Source organism: Zalophus californianus, chromosome 4, assembly GCF_009762305.2.
Source record: "Zalophus californianus isolate mZalCal1 chromosome 4, mZalCal1.pri.v2, whole genome shotgun sequence".
Taxonomy (NCBI): Eukaryota; Metazoa; Chordata; class Mammalia; order Carnivora; family Otariidae; genus Zalophus; species Zalophus californianus.
In genome coordinates this window covers 77597692-77616954 of record NC_045598.1, presented here as the reverse complement: position 1 = coordinate 77616954, position 19263 = coordinate 77597692, and the positions used below count along the sequence as shown (strand labels likewise).

The window sequence follows — 19263 nt, the reverse complement described above, 5'->3', positions numbered from 1 at the left end:
AGTGGAGCAACTCCACAGTAATGAGTGTGGAAGAGGAAATGTGACGTTCTCAGAGACTTCTTGCTTGCTTAGCCATCTTATACAGAAAGCAGAAGTAAAAGGAAATCTTTGTCACATTGTCTAAAGACAGCCGGGATGTGGAGGAGGTGGTAAGTTCTCTGCATCTCTCAAGGTATCTTAGCAAGAACTGGAGACTAGGTGACTCCAAAAGTCCAGTGAAATCCACAGAGTTCTAACATGGGAAAACCACTGTAGTGTATTCCTTCTCCACCTCTCCTGTATTTCTTTATAGCTGGAGAATGCACTACCAGGTTTTGACATTTTAATGAGCTTTATCTGCAGGTATTCCCCAAAGGTCGTTAGGAAACAGGATAACACAAGCTTTCTAATGCCAAGCCCAAGCTGGGCACTTGGGCAAACTTAGGCATTTGTGGCCAGCTTTTCCTGAGTCATCTTCCTGCCATGAAAGTGGAACCCAGAAGTCAACTCTGGCTTTTCTCACACGAATAAAGTTGCTCTTTCCCCACAATACGAGCAAAGTTACTGGGGATTGGATTACTTCAGCTAAAATAAAACCAGGAAGTCAGGAGGCAGATCAGATCTGTCAACTCCATACAAAGGTAGCTTTTGTGTATATTTAAAAATGGTATACATGGCACATCCAAAACAATTTCTGACTTTCAAAGAGACTAGTATTTAATTCATATATGAAAACAAAGTCTCAATTACTTCTCAAAGTGCCATTAGTATGTTTTAAAATTTAACCCTCAAAGTAGAAGTAAATGTGATAGCTAGATTTCTCAACCTATGTGCCCATATGAGAGCAGAACATGGGAAGATTAAGAAGCAACTTTTGAGAATCATTCTATCAAGTGCCAGGGTTATAAAATATTTTAGGAACAATGATACATCTCTAGCAAACTTATAAGGCTAAAATTATAATAACTTCATTATGTGTTCATAGACACCTAAAAGTTTTGTTTACAAAGGAGGGAAGACAATGATGCAGAAAGACCCTCAGCTAACCTCCTCCACACAGTGAATCTACACCTACAGGTTGAGCAATTCCCCCTGAAGAACTGAGGGCTGACTGAACAGGGCTAGAGAGACCACACAGAGAAAGACATGAGAGAGAGAGACACAGTAACAACAGGAATCCAACCCCCACCCCCGCCACCCCCATCTTGCCAACTGCAGTGGGGAAGATAGTACCCAGAGACCAGAAGTACAGCTCAGCCCTGTGGCAGAGATAAAAAAGACGCACTTTAAAAGAGCACCTAGAATATGAAGGAACCAGCTCTAGAGCATCTGAAAAACAGCAGGGAGCGGCTAGAACACTCTCCCTGGGTCCCAGGTACTGGCCAGCACCATTGTTTATATTCCCTGTCCACCCTGATAGCACAGACGGGAGCTGGCCTGCTGCGCTTCAGTGAGCCTCAGTCCCTTAGGACCCCACTAGCCCCAGCTGCCCTACTGCACAGGAAAAAAAGGCTGTAGATTAAAAGAACAACTGGAAGATAATGGAATGAGTTCTAGGGCATCTGCCAAAAGGCCAGGGAGCTGCTGGAACACACTAGTATCAAAGGTGCTGGTGAGGGCCATGGCTTATGTTCCCCTCCCACTTCATAGCACAGACAAAAGCAGGGTCTGGGCACCCTAGCCACCTGCCACAGTGAGCCCAGGCCCCTAGCCCACCAAACCACACCAAACCCAGCTGCCCCTACAGGTGGCCCTCCAACCCTCGCCTGCTAGAGCTCTAGCTGTCTCCCTAAGGTAGCCCCAGTGCAGTGCACACTGAACCACCCCCGGACAGCACCCACTACAGCTCCAGCTGTCTTGCCAAGGTAACACAGGCACAATCATTGTGTGACATCCTAGGCCTGTACCTGCTTCACTTCAGCTCTAGATGACTCATGAGGGCACCCACTGCACCGAGTGGCCCAGGACCTCCCAGCCCATACCTGCTTCAGCAGCAGCTGTCCTGCCAGGGCGCCCGAAGTGCAGAGAGCCCTGAGACCTCCTGGCTGGCATCTGTCTTCACTCCAGCCATCCTGTCAGGGTACTCCCTGCATGGAGTGCCTCGGGACCCCCAGGCCCACACCTGCTTCAGCTCCTGCTGTCCCATCAAGGAGCACTCTACATGGAGCACCCTGGGACTCCTAGCCCAAGGCCACTTTGGTTCCAGCTGTCCTGGTGTGGCATCCCCCTGAGCAGAGTACCCACGGACTACCTGGTTATGCTTCAGCTCCTGCCACCTTGCCAGGACGCCCCATACTGCAGAACACTGTAGGACCCACTCCCATCCCCTGCTGCCCGCTTTGGCTCCAGCCATCCCACCAAGGTGCTACATGCATGGGACACCCCAGGACTCCCAGCCTACACCTGTTACGGCTTCAGCCAGCCAGCTAAAGTCACAGGCATAGTCTACACCAGAGATATTCCTACACAAGGCCATTACCTCACATCTAAGAGAAATAGCTGTTCTGCCTAATTCAAAGAAACAGAAAATCAAACAAAATGAGATAGAGGAATATGCTTCAAAAGAACAAAGCAAAATTTCAGGAACAGAAACAGAGCCAAGCAATCTATATGATAAAGAATTCAAAGTAATAGTCATAAAGGTGCTCACTGGACTTGAGTGGATAAACTCTGAACTTCAACAAAGATAAAAAGTATAAAGAACCAACCAGTTGAAGAATAAAGTAACTGAAATGAAAAATATACTAAAGGGAATCAACAGTAGATGAGAGGATACAGAAGAAAGGATCAGCAATGTAGAAAACAGGGTAATGAAAAGCATCCAAGCTGAACAGCAAAATCCTAAAAGGATTTTAAAAAATGAGAATAGGTTAAGAGATCTTTAGGACAATATCAAGTGTACTAACATTCACTTGATAGAGGTCCCAGAAAAAGGGGAAAGAGAGAGAGAGAGAAAGGGGCAGAAAATTCTTAAGAAATAATAGCTAAAAACTTCCCTAACTTGGGGAAGGAGACAGACATCTAGGTCCAGGAGGCACAGAGAGTCCCTAACAAGATGAACCCAAAGATATCTACACCAAGCCATATGATAATTAAATGTCAGAGATATTTGATATCTGATATCTGATAAAGAATCTTAAAAGTAGCAACCAACAGAAAAACAACTGGTTACGTGTAAGGAAAACGCCATGAAGCTATGAGCTGATTTTTCAGTAGAACTTTTGCAAGCCAGAAGGTAGGATATAATCAAAGTGCTGAAAGGAAAAACCTACAACCAAGAATATTCCAACTAGCAAGAGTATTCAGAATAGAAGGAGAGAGAGAGTCTCCCAGACAAAAGTTAAAGGAGTTCATCACCACGAAACCAGCCTTACAAGAAATGTTAGAAGGACTTCTTTATGCAAAAAAAGATAAGTCATAATTAGAAAATTATGAAAAGAAAAAAATTCATAACTGAACATAAAATTAATAGGTCGGTCACTAAAAAAGCTAGTATGAATATTAAAAGACAATAGTAGTAAAATCACCAGACATTTTTCTAAAAAAGACATATAGATGACCAACAGACATATGAAAAGATGCTCAACATCACTCATCAGGGAAATGCAAACAACCACAATGAGATATCTCACACTTGTCAGATGGCTAAAATAAAAAACTCAAAAAACAAGTGCTGGTGAGGATGTGAAGAAAAAGGAACCCTCGTGCGCTGTTAGTGGGAATGCAAACTGGTGCAGCCACTGTGGAAAACAGTATGGAGGTTCCTCAAAAAGTTAAAAATAGAACTATCCTATAATCCAGTAATTGCACTACTGGATATTTACCCAAAGATTACGAAAATACTAATTTGAAGGGATACATGCACCCCTATGTTTAATGCAGCATTATTTACAATAGCCAAGATATGGAAGCAACCCAAGTGTCCATCTATAGATGAATGGATAAAGAAAATGTGGTACACACACACAGTGAAATATTATTCAGCCATAAGAATGAAATCTTGCCATTTATATCAGCATGGATGGATCTAGAGAGTTTAATGCCAAGCAAAATAAGCCAGTCAGAGAAAGACAAATACCGTATGATTTCACTCATACGTAGTATTTAATAAAGAAAACAAATGAACAAAGGGGGGAAAAGAAAAGAGACAACCCAAAAAACCAGAATCTTAACTATAGAGAACAAAGAGAGGGTTACCAGAGGGGACATGGGTGAAATAGGTGAGGGGGGTTAAGAGTACACTTACTGTGATGAGCATTGAGTAACATATGGAATTGTTGAATTGCTATTATTATATGCCTGAAACTAATATAACAATGTATATTAACTACATTGAATTACAATTTTTAAAAAAGTAGTAAAATCAATATATCTAAAAAATTATAGGACTCAGAAAATAGAAGGATGTAAAATATAGCATATACATAAAACATGAATAGGAAAAATGTAGTGCTTTCAGAATGAGTTTGAACTTAAGCAACCATCAAGTTAATATAGACTGTAATATAATTAGGATGTTACATATGAACCTCATGGTAACCACCAACCAAAATCCTTTAACAGATACACAAAAAAATTAAAGGAATCCAAGCCTAAAACTAAAGAAAGCCATCAATCACAAGGGAAGAGAGCAAAAGAAGAAATGGATAGAGAAGAACTATAAAAACCACCAAAAAACAATTAACAAAATGGCAATAAGTCCATACCTATCAATGGTTACTTTAAATGTATATGTTCTAATGCTCCAATCAAAAGACACAGGGTGACTGACTGGATTAAAAAAAAAAAAAAACCCATCTATTATGCTGTGTACAGGAGACTCACCTCTGATCGAAAGACACAAACAGACCGGAAGTAAAGGGATGGAAAAACATGACCATGCAAATGAAAGTGGAAAAAAAAAAGCCAAGGTAACAATACTTATACAGAGTTTAAGACAAAGACTGTAATAGGAGACAAAGAAGGACATTACATAGTGATAAAGGGACCAATCCAACAAGAGGATATAACAATTGTAAATACCTATGCACCCAGCACAGGAACACCTAAATAAATAATGCAGATATTAACAGACATACAGGGAGAAAATAACAGTAATACAACAATAGTAGAGGACTTTAACATCACACTTACATCAACGATAGATCATCCAGACAGAAGATCAATAAGGAAACAGTGGCCTGGAATGATACATTAGACCAGATGGACTTAAGAGATATGCCCAGAACATTTCACTCCAAAGCAGCAGAATACACATTCTTTCCAAGTGCACACAGAACACTCTCCAGAACAGATCACATGTTAAACCATAAAATGAATCTCAGTAAGTTTAAGACTGAAATTATATCAAGCATCTTTTCCAACCACAATCATATGAAACCAGGACTCAAATACAAGAAAAAAAATCTGGAAAGAACATAAACATATGGAGGCTAAACAATAGGTTCCTAAACAACAAGTAGGGTCAACCAAGAAATCAAAGAGGAAATTAAAAAATACATGGAGATAAATGGAAATGAAAATACAATGGTCTAAAATCTCTGGGATGCAACAAAAGCAGTTCTAAGAGGAAAGTTTACAGTGATACAGGTCTACCAAGACCCAAGAAAAATCTCAGGTAAACAACCAAACCTTACACCTAAAAGAACTAGAAAAAGAAGACTAAACAAGGCCCAAAATTAGTAGAAGGAAGGAAACAATAAAGATCAGAACAGGATTAAATGAAATGGAGACTAAAAAGGAAAAAAAAAATCAATGGAAACTAAGACCTGCATCTTTGAAAAAATAAAATTGATAATCCTCTAGCCAGATTCATCAAAAGAAAAAAAGAGGACTCAAATAAGTAAAATTAGGAATGAATGAGAAGTAAAAGTGGACAACACAGAAATACAAAGGATTGTAAGAAGCTACTATGAAAAATTATATGCCAATAAATTAGACAACTTAGAAGAAATGGATAAATTTCTAGAAATATACAATCTTCCAAAAAAGTGAAATCAGGAAGAAATACAAAATGTGAACATACTAATTATTAGTAACAAAACCAAATGGGGCAATCAGAAATCTCCCAATAACAAAAGTCTAGGACTAGATAAGCTTCACAGGTGAATTCTACAAACATTTAAATAACAGTTCATAAGGACTGTTTCTAAATGATTCCAAAAAAACAGGAGGAAGGAAAACTTCCAAATTCATTCTATGAAGGCAGCATTATCCTGATACCAAAACTAGACAAAGACACTATATACAAAGAAATCTATAGGCCAGTATGTCTGGTGAACATGGATGCAAAAATCTAAAAGGCAATCTACTGAATGGGAGAAGATATTTGCAAAGGATATATCTGATAAAGGGTTAATATCCAAAATATATTTAGAACTTAATACAATTCAACACCAAAAAAAAAAAGACAATCTGATTTACAAATGGGCAGAGGACCTAAAGACAAATATTTATGAAGAAGACCTACACATGGCCAACAGGAAGATGAAAAGATGCTCAACATCACCACTAATCAAGGAAATACAAATCTAAACTACGAAAAGATACCACCTTTCACCTGTCAGATTGGCTAGAATCAAAAATACAAAAACAACAAGCATTGGCAAGAATGTGGAGAAAAAGGAACCCTCATGAACTGTTTGGTGGGAATGTAAACTGGTTACAGCCACTGGCGAAAACAGTATGGAGGTCATTAAAAAATAAAAAATAGAAATCCCACATAATCCAGTAATTCCGCTACTGGGTATTTACCCAAAGAAAACAAAAACACTATTTCAAAAAGAGATATGTACCCCTATGTTTACTGCACCATTATTTACAATAGCCAAGATAAGATATGGAAGCAACCCAAATGTCCACTGATGGATAATGAAGATGGGTATGCATGTGCACACACACACACACACACACACACACACACACACACACACACACACACACACCATGGTTATTACTCGGCCATAAAAAAGAATGAGATCTTGACATTTTCAATAACATGGATGGCTCTAGAGGACATTATGCTAAGTGGAAAAAGAGAAAAACAAGTATCATGTGATTTCACTTATATGTGGAATTGAAAAAAAAAAAAAAAACCAGGGGCGCCTGGGTGGCTCAGTCAGTTAAGCATCTGCCTTTGGCTCAGGTCATGATCCCAGAGTCCTGGGATCGAGCCTTGCGTCGGGCTCCCTGCTCTGTGGGGAGCCTGCTTCTCCCTCACCCTCTCGCTCCCCCTGCTTGTGCTCTCTCTGTGTCAAACCAATCAATCTTTAAAAAACAAAAAGCAGAAACAGAGCTATAATTACAGAGAACAAACTGATGTTGCCAGAGGGGAGAGGGGTGAGGGGAAGTGGGATACAGGAGGTAAGTCACAGGAATAAAAGGTACAACATAGGGAATATAGTCCATGGTATAATAGCGTAGTGTGGTAACAGATGGGAGCTACAACTGTGGTGAGGCATAATGTATAGAGCTGTTGAATCACTATGTTGTACACCTGAAACTAAGTTAACATTGTATGTCAACTAAACTTCAATAAAAACAAATACAAAGAAAAGATTTATATGATCTAAGAAAACAGACTCAATCCTTTCTTTTTTTGTTTTTAAAGATTTTATTCATTTATCTGACACAGAGAGACACAGCGAGAGAGGGAACACAAGCAGGGGGAGTGGGAGAGGGAGAAGCAGGCTTCCCGCGGAACAGGGAGCCCGATGCGGGGCTTGATCCCAGGACCCTGGGACCATGACCTGAGCCGAAGGCAGACGCTTAACGACTGAGCCACCCAGGCGCCCCTCAATCCTTTCTTAATGTAATAATTTGGTCCCTTTACACAAGACTGCAAATAACTAACTCCATGATCTTGAAGGAGGGGGGATTCTACACCTCTGTGTACAGCATGTTGCAATGGAGAACAAACTTTAAATTGTAGCCATTGTTCCTCCTACATAAACTAAATGTCTCTTGCAGAATTTTATTTTCTCCTTCATGGGACTTTTTGTGGGGCAGCTCTTATAAGTTATTTCTTCATATTCTTGAAAATAGTTCTCATAATTTCCTTTTAATCTTTCCTCATAAATGCCATCTGACTCCTCCTTATTCAGATTAGTATTCTTCCCTAAACCCCCTTCTAGGTTCTCCCTTTAACTACTGCCCCAGAATATACACATTGTCCAAATTCATTACTTCAAACAACAACAACATACTTCCTACCTCACAGAAAGATACCATAAAATAAAATCTTTCATGTCTATGTTATCTTTGATGTACTATCTCAGGATCTTATCAATCCCCCCTTTTTTTTTTGTTTAACTGACTCCCCAGGCTCCTCCTTTCCTCTTAACTCCTTATCTGTGCACTATTAATCATGATATGCTAATCACTTATCTCTTTAACTTTTTCATTAAGGAACTCCCATCCTATTACATACTGAAAGGGACTCAAGCCTCTATTCTGTTCCTGAAACTTGTAATAGTGAATGCTAAAGAAAGCCACAATAAACAATAAATAAAGCCCCCAAAACTACTTCTACTTAAATAAACAGTAATACACTCCAGTTGGTATTTATGTGTTTTATGTACGAAATACCTTTAAAATAAGTAACAGAAAATGTGATTGGCCGTGAGTAAAAACAAAAGATTTTTTATGTTTCAATTATTTCTTTCAAGGGCTTTTAAGTAAGAATAAAAACCTCTAGAGGTGACACTAAAAGTATGGCTTACCACAAACAGTCTGTGTGCTGGAGAATATAATTAGAAAAAAACGACATAATACCTTGCAATGTATAAATCACAAACAAGAGAGGAAACTTCTCATTAAAAGTCCACCAATTCAAATCTCTCTTTTGAAAAGGCAGGCAGCCTTATATAACTAGTTCTTTACCATATGGTAAATGGTATGACAACAAAAGCAAAAAAGTCAAGTGTCATACTGCAACTTATTGGTAAGACCATTATTTAGCTGAGTGCTCCACATATGCTACTACAGCTCAAAAGGAGAGAGTGTAAGTCAGGTTAGGACCAGTGCCTTCCATTTGTTATCACTGAGCTATCAAACATCTGGTTAACAGGAATTATGCACAGTAGTGAGAGGACTTTCAAAGTGTGACAACTGAAACAAGAGAGATTTCTAATTAAAAAGTGGCATTTAAAAAAACCCCATATTCTGTCCAAGGATTTAGAGCTGTACAAACGCTTGTGTCTGAGAAGTCACCTATAATTGGGTGAGTGCCTGGTTTGTGCCCTATCAACTGTGAAAGCTATATAAAGAGTTAAAGCTGCGGTTCAGTGAGCAAGGAGAGCTAAACAACCGAGGGAACTCTGTTATCCATGTCCTGTAGTGCGATCAAAGTCAGTCATGAACCTGGATTTTTACAAGGCCTTCCCCGTTGTGGTCCCTACTGCTTTGCTCATTGCACTCATTCCTCCTGGAGAATACATAATGCAGCTCCCGGAACACTGGAAATCACAGCACAGTCCAGATTACCCTTTCCTGAATCATCTGGGTGATATGTGTGAAGATCACGTAGGCACTTGCCTGAAATGATATAGCACAGACATCCTTCAACTTTGCCCTCAAAACTAGAAGAAAAGCAACAACTTTTAGAGTTTCCTGAGTCTTTATTGATTTCCAAACTCACAGAATCAAAAACGGTAGGCTATTGTAAAATGACACTGAACGACACTCCTCAAAGTCAACACAGCCTCAAGAGAAGAAAGAGCTGTGAGAACGTCTGTGTGAATAAATGTCACCAGAAAGCATGCTTCTCTTTGGTTTGGGGTTGGAGGAAGGGACAGGAAGTGAAAAGCCACACACTTTTCTGTACCTATCAGATTTGAGAAATGACTGGGTTCACACAGAGTTCTGTTGCAGTAGGGAAACCTGTTCTGCTGATTACCGTGCATAAAGGTGATGAACATGCAAGGCTGCTAAAAGATAATGCTGGGCTTTAAAGAGATTTTTAAACACTTATTCTCTCATCCTTCAGAAGTTAGTGCTGGGAAGGAGAAGGTAAGCAGCATGCACAGGTACTAGGCTCGTCACTTTACCAGTTAGAACAGAATAGATACTACAATACCTGACACTTGGGGGGCTTCGAATAAACCAAAAACAAAAGTCTTCTAGGACAGATGAGGTATCTTTACCACTAATGGCCGGGGGAAGTGCAGACTCGAAAAGCTGAGGTTTAGCTGCATAGTCTTATTTTATAAGGCTATTCCACCACTTTGTTTCCTCAAGTGGGATTTAGTCTCAACCTATCCAGCAAGTGTCCTTTTGACAGGTGACTGTATCTCAGGCTTTGGACCGGGTAAGGGATTTATCCAGGGTCACAATGGCTAAGAACAGTGCTAAAAACGGACACCTTTATCACAAAGGCATCTTGCTTACCAATCAAGTCTTGTTACTCCTTTCTTCCTGCGGTAACAATTGTTACTTCACCCATATTTTATCTTCTAAAAAATGAATTGGGATTTTCCCTTCTTCTCTGTAAGAACAAATGCTAAATGATAAAGGATTAAACCAGAACACCTCTGTCTATACATACACACACTCAAAACTGAAACAAGAGAGCTGTGACCAGTTTGTAACACGTTGGGTCAAGATGTCATCTATTTTCAGAAATTTGGGGACTCACACAAACCCAAGACATTTTGCAAAATGTTATCTCTCAGGTTTAAAAAAATTTTCTAGTATAAACTTTGAAAAGGAATTTTATCTGTCTACTTCAGGGCTCCTTAGCATGTAAGTAATTAGGATTTCATGTTTAACATAACTCTTTTTTCACTGTGCTTGTTTCTTATTGGGGAGAATGAAGAATATTCAACTCTGTCAGTGATTCTCTAAAAACATTTGTGTAATCTGTGGCCCCTGGCTTCCTCCCTGAAGTAACAAAACACACTTGGGCATAGGGAAAGAACCAAAGAAGCCACCCTGAGGAACAGCTTTTCTTTTTCCATCTATCAACATGGACTGGCTCATGTGCAGAGGTAACCACCTTGTGGCACTTTCCTAAGCTGCTGTTGATGTTGTTTAAAAGAGAGTAAACATGGTTTTACAACTGACAAGGAATTCAGATACTTTAATAGGGGTGGTGGGTGGCTTTCTAAATGGGAGTAAATGAATTCGTTTCCCTTGAAGAAATGCCAGTTCTTTTTCCCAGTTGTTCCCTTTGTGGCAGGATCTCAACCACTGAGTCAAATATATGAAGCTTCAGTGATTTCCAAGTTTATAAAAAGATTTTTTTTCCCCCTTTATGAGACTAATTTGTTGGTCTTTAACCTTTCTGTGAAGTTGCAGCAAGTGTGAACTCCAAGGTGAGGCTTTGTGACTGATGTGACTTTCTTAAGGTCACGCAGTCAGTAAGAGATGAGCAAATAACCCAGAAGTACTCCCACTAGTCCACACTTTTAACCACTATACCACACAAGCTCACATATCTGATTAATTTTAAGAACTGAGTATACCTTATGATTTCAAAGGCCCAGTTGTATATGTTCTTTAAATAACTTCTGAAATCTATCATTACAAAATAAAATGTGCTAATGAAAAGTGACAAGTCTATTGTTTCTAATTCATCTTTTCTGACAGCCAAAAAGCACCTTCCAACACCATTAACTAAGGAAGCCTTTAGAAGAAAGTTAAGAACTGCCTTAAAGCGAGCAAATCCTAGCAGACATATCTACGTCAACTGATTTAGCATGGCTCTGGTACACTAATAGCTGCCCCAGAATTAAAGACAGTGGTTCTCAATTCTGTCCGTACAAATTACAATCACTTGCGGAACTTAAAAACTGCCTATGTCCAGGCCCCACCCCAGACCAATGAATTAAAATCTCTGAATCAGGTATTGATATTTTTAAAAAACTTCCTATGTGATTCCAATGAACAATGAATGTTGAGAACCACTGTCAATTCCTCAACTGAATACATCTGAGTAGTTCTGATTATGTGTTATACTTGTTACCTACACAGTTCAAAGAAACCAAATAGCAAAGGAAATGAAATCTTTGCACAAACAGCTATGTAACAAAGCTGAAGGTAATAGAGTCCCAAAGAATGGTCTCATCTAGGGGCTCCTGGGTGGCTCAGCCGTTAAGCATCTGCCTTCGGCTCAGGTCACGATCCCAGAAGCCTGCATTCTCCCTCTCCCACTCCCCCTGCTGTGTTCCCTCTCTCTCTGTCAAATAAGTAAAATCTGTGGGGGGGAAAAAAAAAGAATGGTCTCATCTATAGGAATTTATTCAAGGAAGTCATTATTTCTACCTCTGAGAGGTTAATGAATGCTTCTAAGGTGGCAGCAACATTTGAACTGGGCTTTGAAGACTAGGAACAGATAGATATGAAAAGGCAATTGGCATTTTAAACACAGTTCAGAGTGCTAACAAAGACGTCTGTGGGGGAAACAGTGGACACAATGTAAGAAAACAAGGGAGTAAGTTGGAGAGGCAGGTTGGGACCACTTTAAGAGAACCTTCAATTTCAAGCAAAATTACATGGTAGGAAGTGGGGCATCACTAGGTTTCTGAATAAAGACCTGCCCTGTCGGGATTAAGCTTTAGTGAGATTTTTGTTAAAGCTGGAGGAAGGATGGACTAAGCTGAAGGAAGAGACACTTGGCTAGCAGACCTGTCTGAGAAGGCTCTAACTGCAGCAGTCTAGGCAAGTAATGAAAGCCTGACGTAAGTTGGCAGCACTGGGAAAGGAGACCGACCCCTGGGGGGGTGAAGTCACAAAGGCAGGACTTAGCATTGACCGGATAGGGGGGTAAGGACAAGAGAAGCACCAACAGGTCGGCTTTCAACTCTGGATAATTAGGAAGAGGGAAATGTCACCAAAAGAAATAGAGGACTTTCCAAAGATGAACTCAACTCGGATTTGAGACTCTGAATTGCCTGAGGAATGTCCAAATTGAGATGCCCAACAAAAAAATAAAGTTTTGTCTGCAACCTGAGAGAAATGTCAGAGCTGAAAGTACACTTTGGGAGGAGAGACGCAAGAAATGTTTGATTGGGATGACTAACATCCTTCCTACGATAACGCCATTATCCTTTACCAATTATATTTGTGCTGATTTCTTGAATTAACCTTTCACCAGCACTGCTCTGAGTCTCTTGCTCCCTTGTCTTCGCTTTCCCGTTCATGACAACTACAAGCTGACGTGGATGCTACAACCTGCTTTCTCCACAGCTACAGCAGGATGGTTAAAACCCCTGGGGCGAGGCGAGTGGGAGGAAGGAGACTCCTACCGCTACGAACCCGTGATCTCTGGCCTCTTCTGGCCATGCAGGGTCACTTGTCAACATTCTCTGGCCCTGGGATACAGCCTTTTCCAGATCCTCTTAATGACTACTCTGTTACAGGTATTTTCACTCTCTACCCGACCAACTTCATGAAAAATGAAGTTGTCAGGCATGCTTTAAAATCTCTCCCTTCTACTTACAAACTTATCTATAGCCACACTATTCCTCACTTATTTGCTTCCAGTCTCAGACGAGGGACTTGCTTTCCCCTGTTCAAGCTAGTCCATCTGCCTGTGACCATGGTCCCATTTCTTTGTGCCTCCCCTGGGACCCTGTTCCATGGTATGTATCGCCCCTCCATCTCATTCTCAATTTCAGATTATTTTTCTTTACCGGCTCCTTCTCCACACCCTATTAACATGCTTAAGTGTCTTTTCAAAACAAATTGTTCAGTCTCTCTCCTACCCTTATGATTAAGTTTCTCAATAGAGAAATCTACATTTGCTGACTCTACTTCCTCATCTTAATCTCAGATACAAGAGTTTATATATTCCTTCCAATTACATAAGAAGTTTTTTTTTCCAAATGTGCATTCTTTTCCCTTGAGGAAAGAATACATATCTTTACTCCTTTCATTTATTTATTAAGATTTTTAAAATTCATCAGAGAGAGAGAGCACAAGCAGGGGGAGTGGCAGAGGCAGCAGGCTCCCTGCTGAGGAGGAGGCCCAGTGTGAGACTTGATCGCAGGACCCCAAGATCATGACCTGAGCCAAAGGCAGATGCTTAACCGACTGAGCCACCCAGGGATTCCTTTACTTCTACATACATACATACATACATATATTTTTTATTTGTTTTAAAGATTTTATTTATTTATTTATTTGACAGAGAGAGACACAGCCAGAGAGTGAACACAAGCAAGGGGAGTGGCAGAGGGAGAAGCAGACTTCCCGCTGAGCAAGGAGCCCAATGCGGGGCTCGATCCCAGGACCCTGGGATCATGACCTGAGCCGAAGGCAGACATTTAACCGACTGAGCCACCCAGGTGCCCCTACTTCTACATTTAATGTACAGTTGACCCCTGAACAACATGGGTTTGAACTACATGGGTCTACTTATACACGGAGTTTTTTGGTTTTTTTTAAATATATAGTACAGTACTATAAATGTATTTTCTCTTCCTAATGATTTTCTTGATAATTTACTTTATTGTAATAATACAGTATATATAATACATATAACATACAAAGTATGTGTTAATCATCTGTTTATGTTATTGGTGAGGCTTCCAGTCAACAACAGGCTATTAGTAAAGTTTAGGGGGAGTCAAAGGTTACATGTGGATTTTTGACTGTGGGGGGGGGAGGTCAGTGCCCCAGCCCCCACTACATTCAAGGGTCAACTGCATAACCGTATATCTTAACGTATAACCTTAGCTGCAGAGAATGAGTGGCATTTAATTTTATGGTTTTAGGAACTGGGAACATGTGAAAGATGTGTAAATCTGTTTTCAGATGAGCAACATTTTTCTCTGCAATGAAACCATAAGAATACTAGTTATAACCTGGTGACTGCTTTATTCTTACAAAACATTTTTGCAGTGCAGCTGATTTGCCACCCACTATTATTAAAAACCTCCATATGACGAACAACATCATAATGGGGGGGTTGAAAAACTCAATGGAAAGAAAAATCTGTAAATAAATGGAACTCTGAAAGAGTACAGGCAATTCAGTTCCTGTAACATGATTTCATTTCCACAGTAACTGTAGGTGTTCACCAAGCAGTTTGTAGTAGTTTCCCAAGTATTTTTGCTCCAGTGGAATTTTCAGTATTAAGCCTTGTGTATATTTTGATATGCCTCGTCTTTTAAGACAAGAGTATGCCTTTTCTAGCAGTACTAAAATGACAGAAAGCCAACTCTCAAACCCCTCATTCAAAATGCATAGTGGAACAACACAAACAGCAATAATAGAACATCAAGCCTCATTTTACCTTTTGGCCTTAAAGTCTTCTCTAAAGCTTTGTAAAAAATATTTAGACAAGGAGTAAAATGGAAGCATTTGAATTTTGCCTCCAAGAAGTGACTTTACAGTTAACTAGAACTATCAGAATGAGAAAAGTCAGCGGCAGGAAGAATATTAAAAAGGTGTTAAGTCTCTATAATCAACAATCTAAACGAAAGTGTTTAAAGACAACAGAGGAAAAACACACTAGGCGCTTAGGATCTTGAATTTAACAAACACTCGATACACATGGGAATAATCATTTTTTCTCCTTAAAACTTTCATTCAACTTTGCAAGACTAGTTAATAAAATACATTCATAAAACTAGTTAAAGGAAGCGTTTGCCTTTAGAGTAAAATTTTCCATTAGGATCCGTTAATATTTGATAAATGCTTCCAATTCAACAAATACCAACATGTAAAACATTCAAAGATTTCTCCAGAATTCTGTCTGTGATGTACCAGATACATAAAAGATTTAGTATAATACCATACAGACTTGGTAATTAACTGCTCTTTAACCAATTCTTCTATTTTATCAGTCCACAGAAGATAAAAGATAAAGTCCATGGAAGGTAAGAGAAAAGCAGTATTTGGAATCAAGTTTTTAAATCAAAGAAACATTTAAAAAAATTTAAATATTCACTAATTTTATAATTATAGGAGTTAAAAAAACAATCTCACATTTACATCTAGCTTTAACTGTTTTTCATTAATTTCATTAAAGATTTTTTAACAATCTATTTGCAAAAAAGCAATGCTAGATTTGGTTAAAAGTAGCGATTCCTTTTAGGCTAAATAGTCACACCCTTATCAGACCATACCCACCCTGGAAAATATGAATCATTACAGAGACACAGGGTCACTGTCCTTCCTTTCACTCATTATAGTAAGCAACGATTTTTGTTTTTTCCTGTGCAAAGCCATTTTACCAGTGCTACCAATTCTATGTTTAAGTCCATAACATCAACAACGATTTATTTAAGTCATTCCTATCCATTCATTCGTTTGATTTATTCTATAAATACTGAGTACTTTACTAAGTGCCAGATTGAATGTTTGGCACTAGGGAGACAAAAGTAATCTAAACAATACCCTTGGTTGAAGGAGATTATGTTTTGGTAAGGAAACAGTTTCAAATTCACCTCACTTATGGTAGACATCTTTCCTGGTTTAGTACTGCTTATGTATTGTCCAAACACAAGCTCTAGAACAATGGGAAGTCTCTTATTTTCATGTAGAAGTGTGTGTGTGTGTGTGTGTGTGTGTGTGTGTGTGTGTGTGTGTGAAGTACATGCATATGGCCCCAGGAATGATTTGTGGGTCATGAAAGATGAGAAGGTAGGGAAGGTAAAAATCATGAATATGAAAAAAATTCACCAGAATTAAACATAGTGGCTGTATATAGGTCAAGCTTAGAAATGCTGCCTTACACTTAATTCTCCTAGGACCTGCAGTGGAGCAGGGTAAGACTCAATCAGAGCAAGTAAAAAATCAATAATACTAACATGGATTTTTGGAAGGAGAAATATACAAGGTTTGGTTCATTCACTTTTGAAATTAAGAATGCAAAATGTTAGCAAATATACATTTAAGGCAAGGAGAGAGAAATATGTGAAGGAAACAGTGGGAAAGAGAGGTGGGTGAAAGGGGTTTGGGAAGAACAGGCAAATTTTCCTTTGCTAACATTCCCAGTTTCTTCATGGGCCTCATGCTGCCAGTCACCCAGTGTCTTTTTAGTACTCCCCAAAGTGCTCTACCTGACATTTCCTGGCTCCTTGCCACCAACACGCCCAAGCCTCCACTATCTTGAGAAGTCTTCTGAAGATTTACCATGTCATAAGGGGTTATAGTCACTTCCCTCTCTTCTGCCAACCAAATTGGAAAGAGTGGTCAACATGTGCTACGTCTAGCATCTTCACAACTGTCTACTGCAGTTGTCCTTGCCATCTGGTCTCCATGCTTATCATCCTAAAAAACTGCTTTCTTGAAGGTCACCTACCACCACCTAATTGCCAAAGCCACAGCTTTTATCAGTCCTTGTCCTTTTCTTTTTTTTAAAGGATTTTATTTATGCATTTGAGACACAGAGCTACAGAGAGAGAGAGAGAGAGAGAGAGAGCACGAGCAGGGAGAGAGGCAGAGGCAGAGGGAGAAGCAGGCCTCCCGCGGAGCCGGGAGCCCGACGCGGGGCTCCATCCCAGGACCTCGGGACCACGACCTGAGCCGAGGGCAGACGCTTAACGACTGAGCCACCCGGGCGCCCCCTCGTCCTCATCCTTTTTCAATACCATTCAATACCTTTTTCAATACTATTTCAATAAATACCAGGTTCTCAGAAAGGTAGTTACCACTTCTTTAACCTCATAATTGCTTTGGATTCCCTGGCAGTGTTCTGGCTGGATACAGACCTTTCTGAAGTACACCGTGCCAAGGAAAGTGCACACATTTTGAAGTTACACAGTCTGAGTCTGAGTCCCGGTGTGATCTTGGACAAAGTACTTGTCTTCCCAGTCTGTTTCTTCCTCTGGGAAGTGGGACACCACTACTGACCTTACTGGATTGTGAAGATCAAATTAAATAATGCATGTAAAGAATCTAGCAAGGTGTTGCACATAGGTGATGTTCAAAAATGTCCACTTTCCCCCTCTTTCTGCTTTCTCTGTAGTGCTCAGGCATCCTTGCATGGATGCAGCTGTTTCACAGCTTCTATCCCAACGTGACTTGGCATTTAACACCCTCTACCTCTGCCATCTCACCATTTCAGTGCTGATTCCAAAGTCTAGGTCTCTCATTATCCTTACCATTTAAAAAAAAATTATTTATTTTAGTAATCTGATCCTGCTTTACCAGGATCATCTTTGCTTATTTCCACCAGGGTCCTTTCTGGGGGATACTTCTATCCCTTCCACATGGTTCTCATAGTTGTGGTTCTTCATCCAAAGCCTGGGTCCTCAGTTGTGCCTTGCTCTCCTCAGGCCACTTCTCTCTCCACTTCAGAGTTGGAGGAGTGAACTCCAGAAATGTGCCCATGTAATATGCAAATGCAACAAAAAGAATCCAGCCAAGCATGATCATGATAACGAGTAAAACAATGTCCAGGACACAAGAACATGGTGAAAGATTATTCACCAAGATCTTGGCAAAGGAGTGTGCTCGTGAAACCCCTCATCGGTAGAGGTCTTGCAAGTCAGTTCTAGTCCTTGGCTCCAAAGGATCTATAATGCCCTCCTTTATTGTTTCTCCTCAGGTCCTTCCTATTCCTCTCCTTACAGATGTCCCCAAGTTTCCTTCCAGCAAGCTGGATTGTGGCCCCTGGGCACTAATGCCTTCCCAATCGCACTCAGGGTCCATATTGGGGTGCTGGTCTGACTCTGGGCATTGGACGTGGGAAGACTCCTTACCATTCTTTAGCTCCAATTCCACATTTTCAACTACCTACTGGGGAAGCACCCAAGTGGACAATCTGCCTGAACCTTTCCTAGTCCCGAGCAGGAATAGCCTAGGTGCTTGTAGAGCCCTTGTTAAACCAAATGCACCATCTCTTAAAATTAGTTCCTCCTACCCATTTCCCTAGAGGCACCAGTATTTTCCCGGTCATCTGTCTTAATACAGGCATACTGTGGAGATATTGTGGGTTTGGTCCAGACCATTACAGTAAAATGAGTATCATAATAAAGCCGGCTGAATATTTTGATTTCCTAGTACAGATAAAAGTTATGTTTACACTATACTGTAGTCTATTATGTACAAGAGCACTATGTCTAAAAGAAGTATACACTTTAATTAAAAAATAATTTAAAAATGCTATCACCTGAGCTTTCAGTGAGTCATGATCACTGATCACAGGTCACCATAATATAATAATAATGTTTAAAATATTGCAAAAATTATCAAAATGTGACAAAGAGACACGAAGTGAGCAAATGCTGTTGGAAAATAGCGCTGACAGACTTTAAATCTGTAAAAAATGCAAGCTGCAAAGTATAACGTAAAGCATAATCAAATGAAGTGTGCCTGTATTTTGAAATCATTTAT

At 39.9% G+C, this 19263-nt stretch overlaps 2 protein-coding genes across 2 annotated transcripts in view; both read right to left on the bottom strand.

Moving 5' to 3' along the window:
* Window positions 1-19263, bottom strand: part of RPAP2 (RNA polymerase II associated protein 2) — a 75387-nt gene that overhangs the window by 5080 nt on the left and 51044 nt on the right. The window lies entirely within an intron of this gene.
* LOC113923840 (putative transmembrane protein SPTY2D1OS) lies at window positions 18145-18303 on the bottom strand. Its single transcript, XM_027597014.1, has one exon. It carries the CDS (start codon window positions 18301-18303, stop codon window positions 18145-18147), a length of 159 nt encoding a protein of 52 aa, XP_027452815.1.

What these genes read in the sequence shown, in the direction of transcription:
- LOC113923840 (XM_027597014.1), bottom strand. Translation starts at nt 18,303, where the DNA reads ATGATCATGCTTGGCTGGATTCTTTTTGTTGCATTTGCATATTACATG.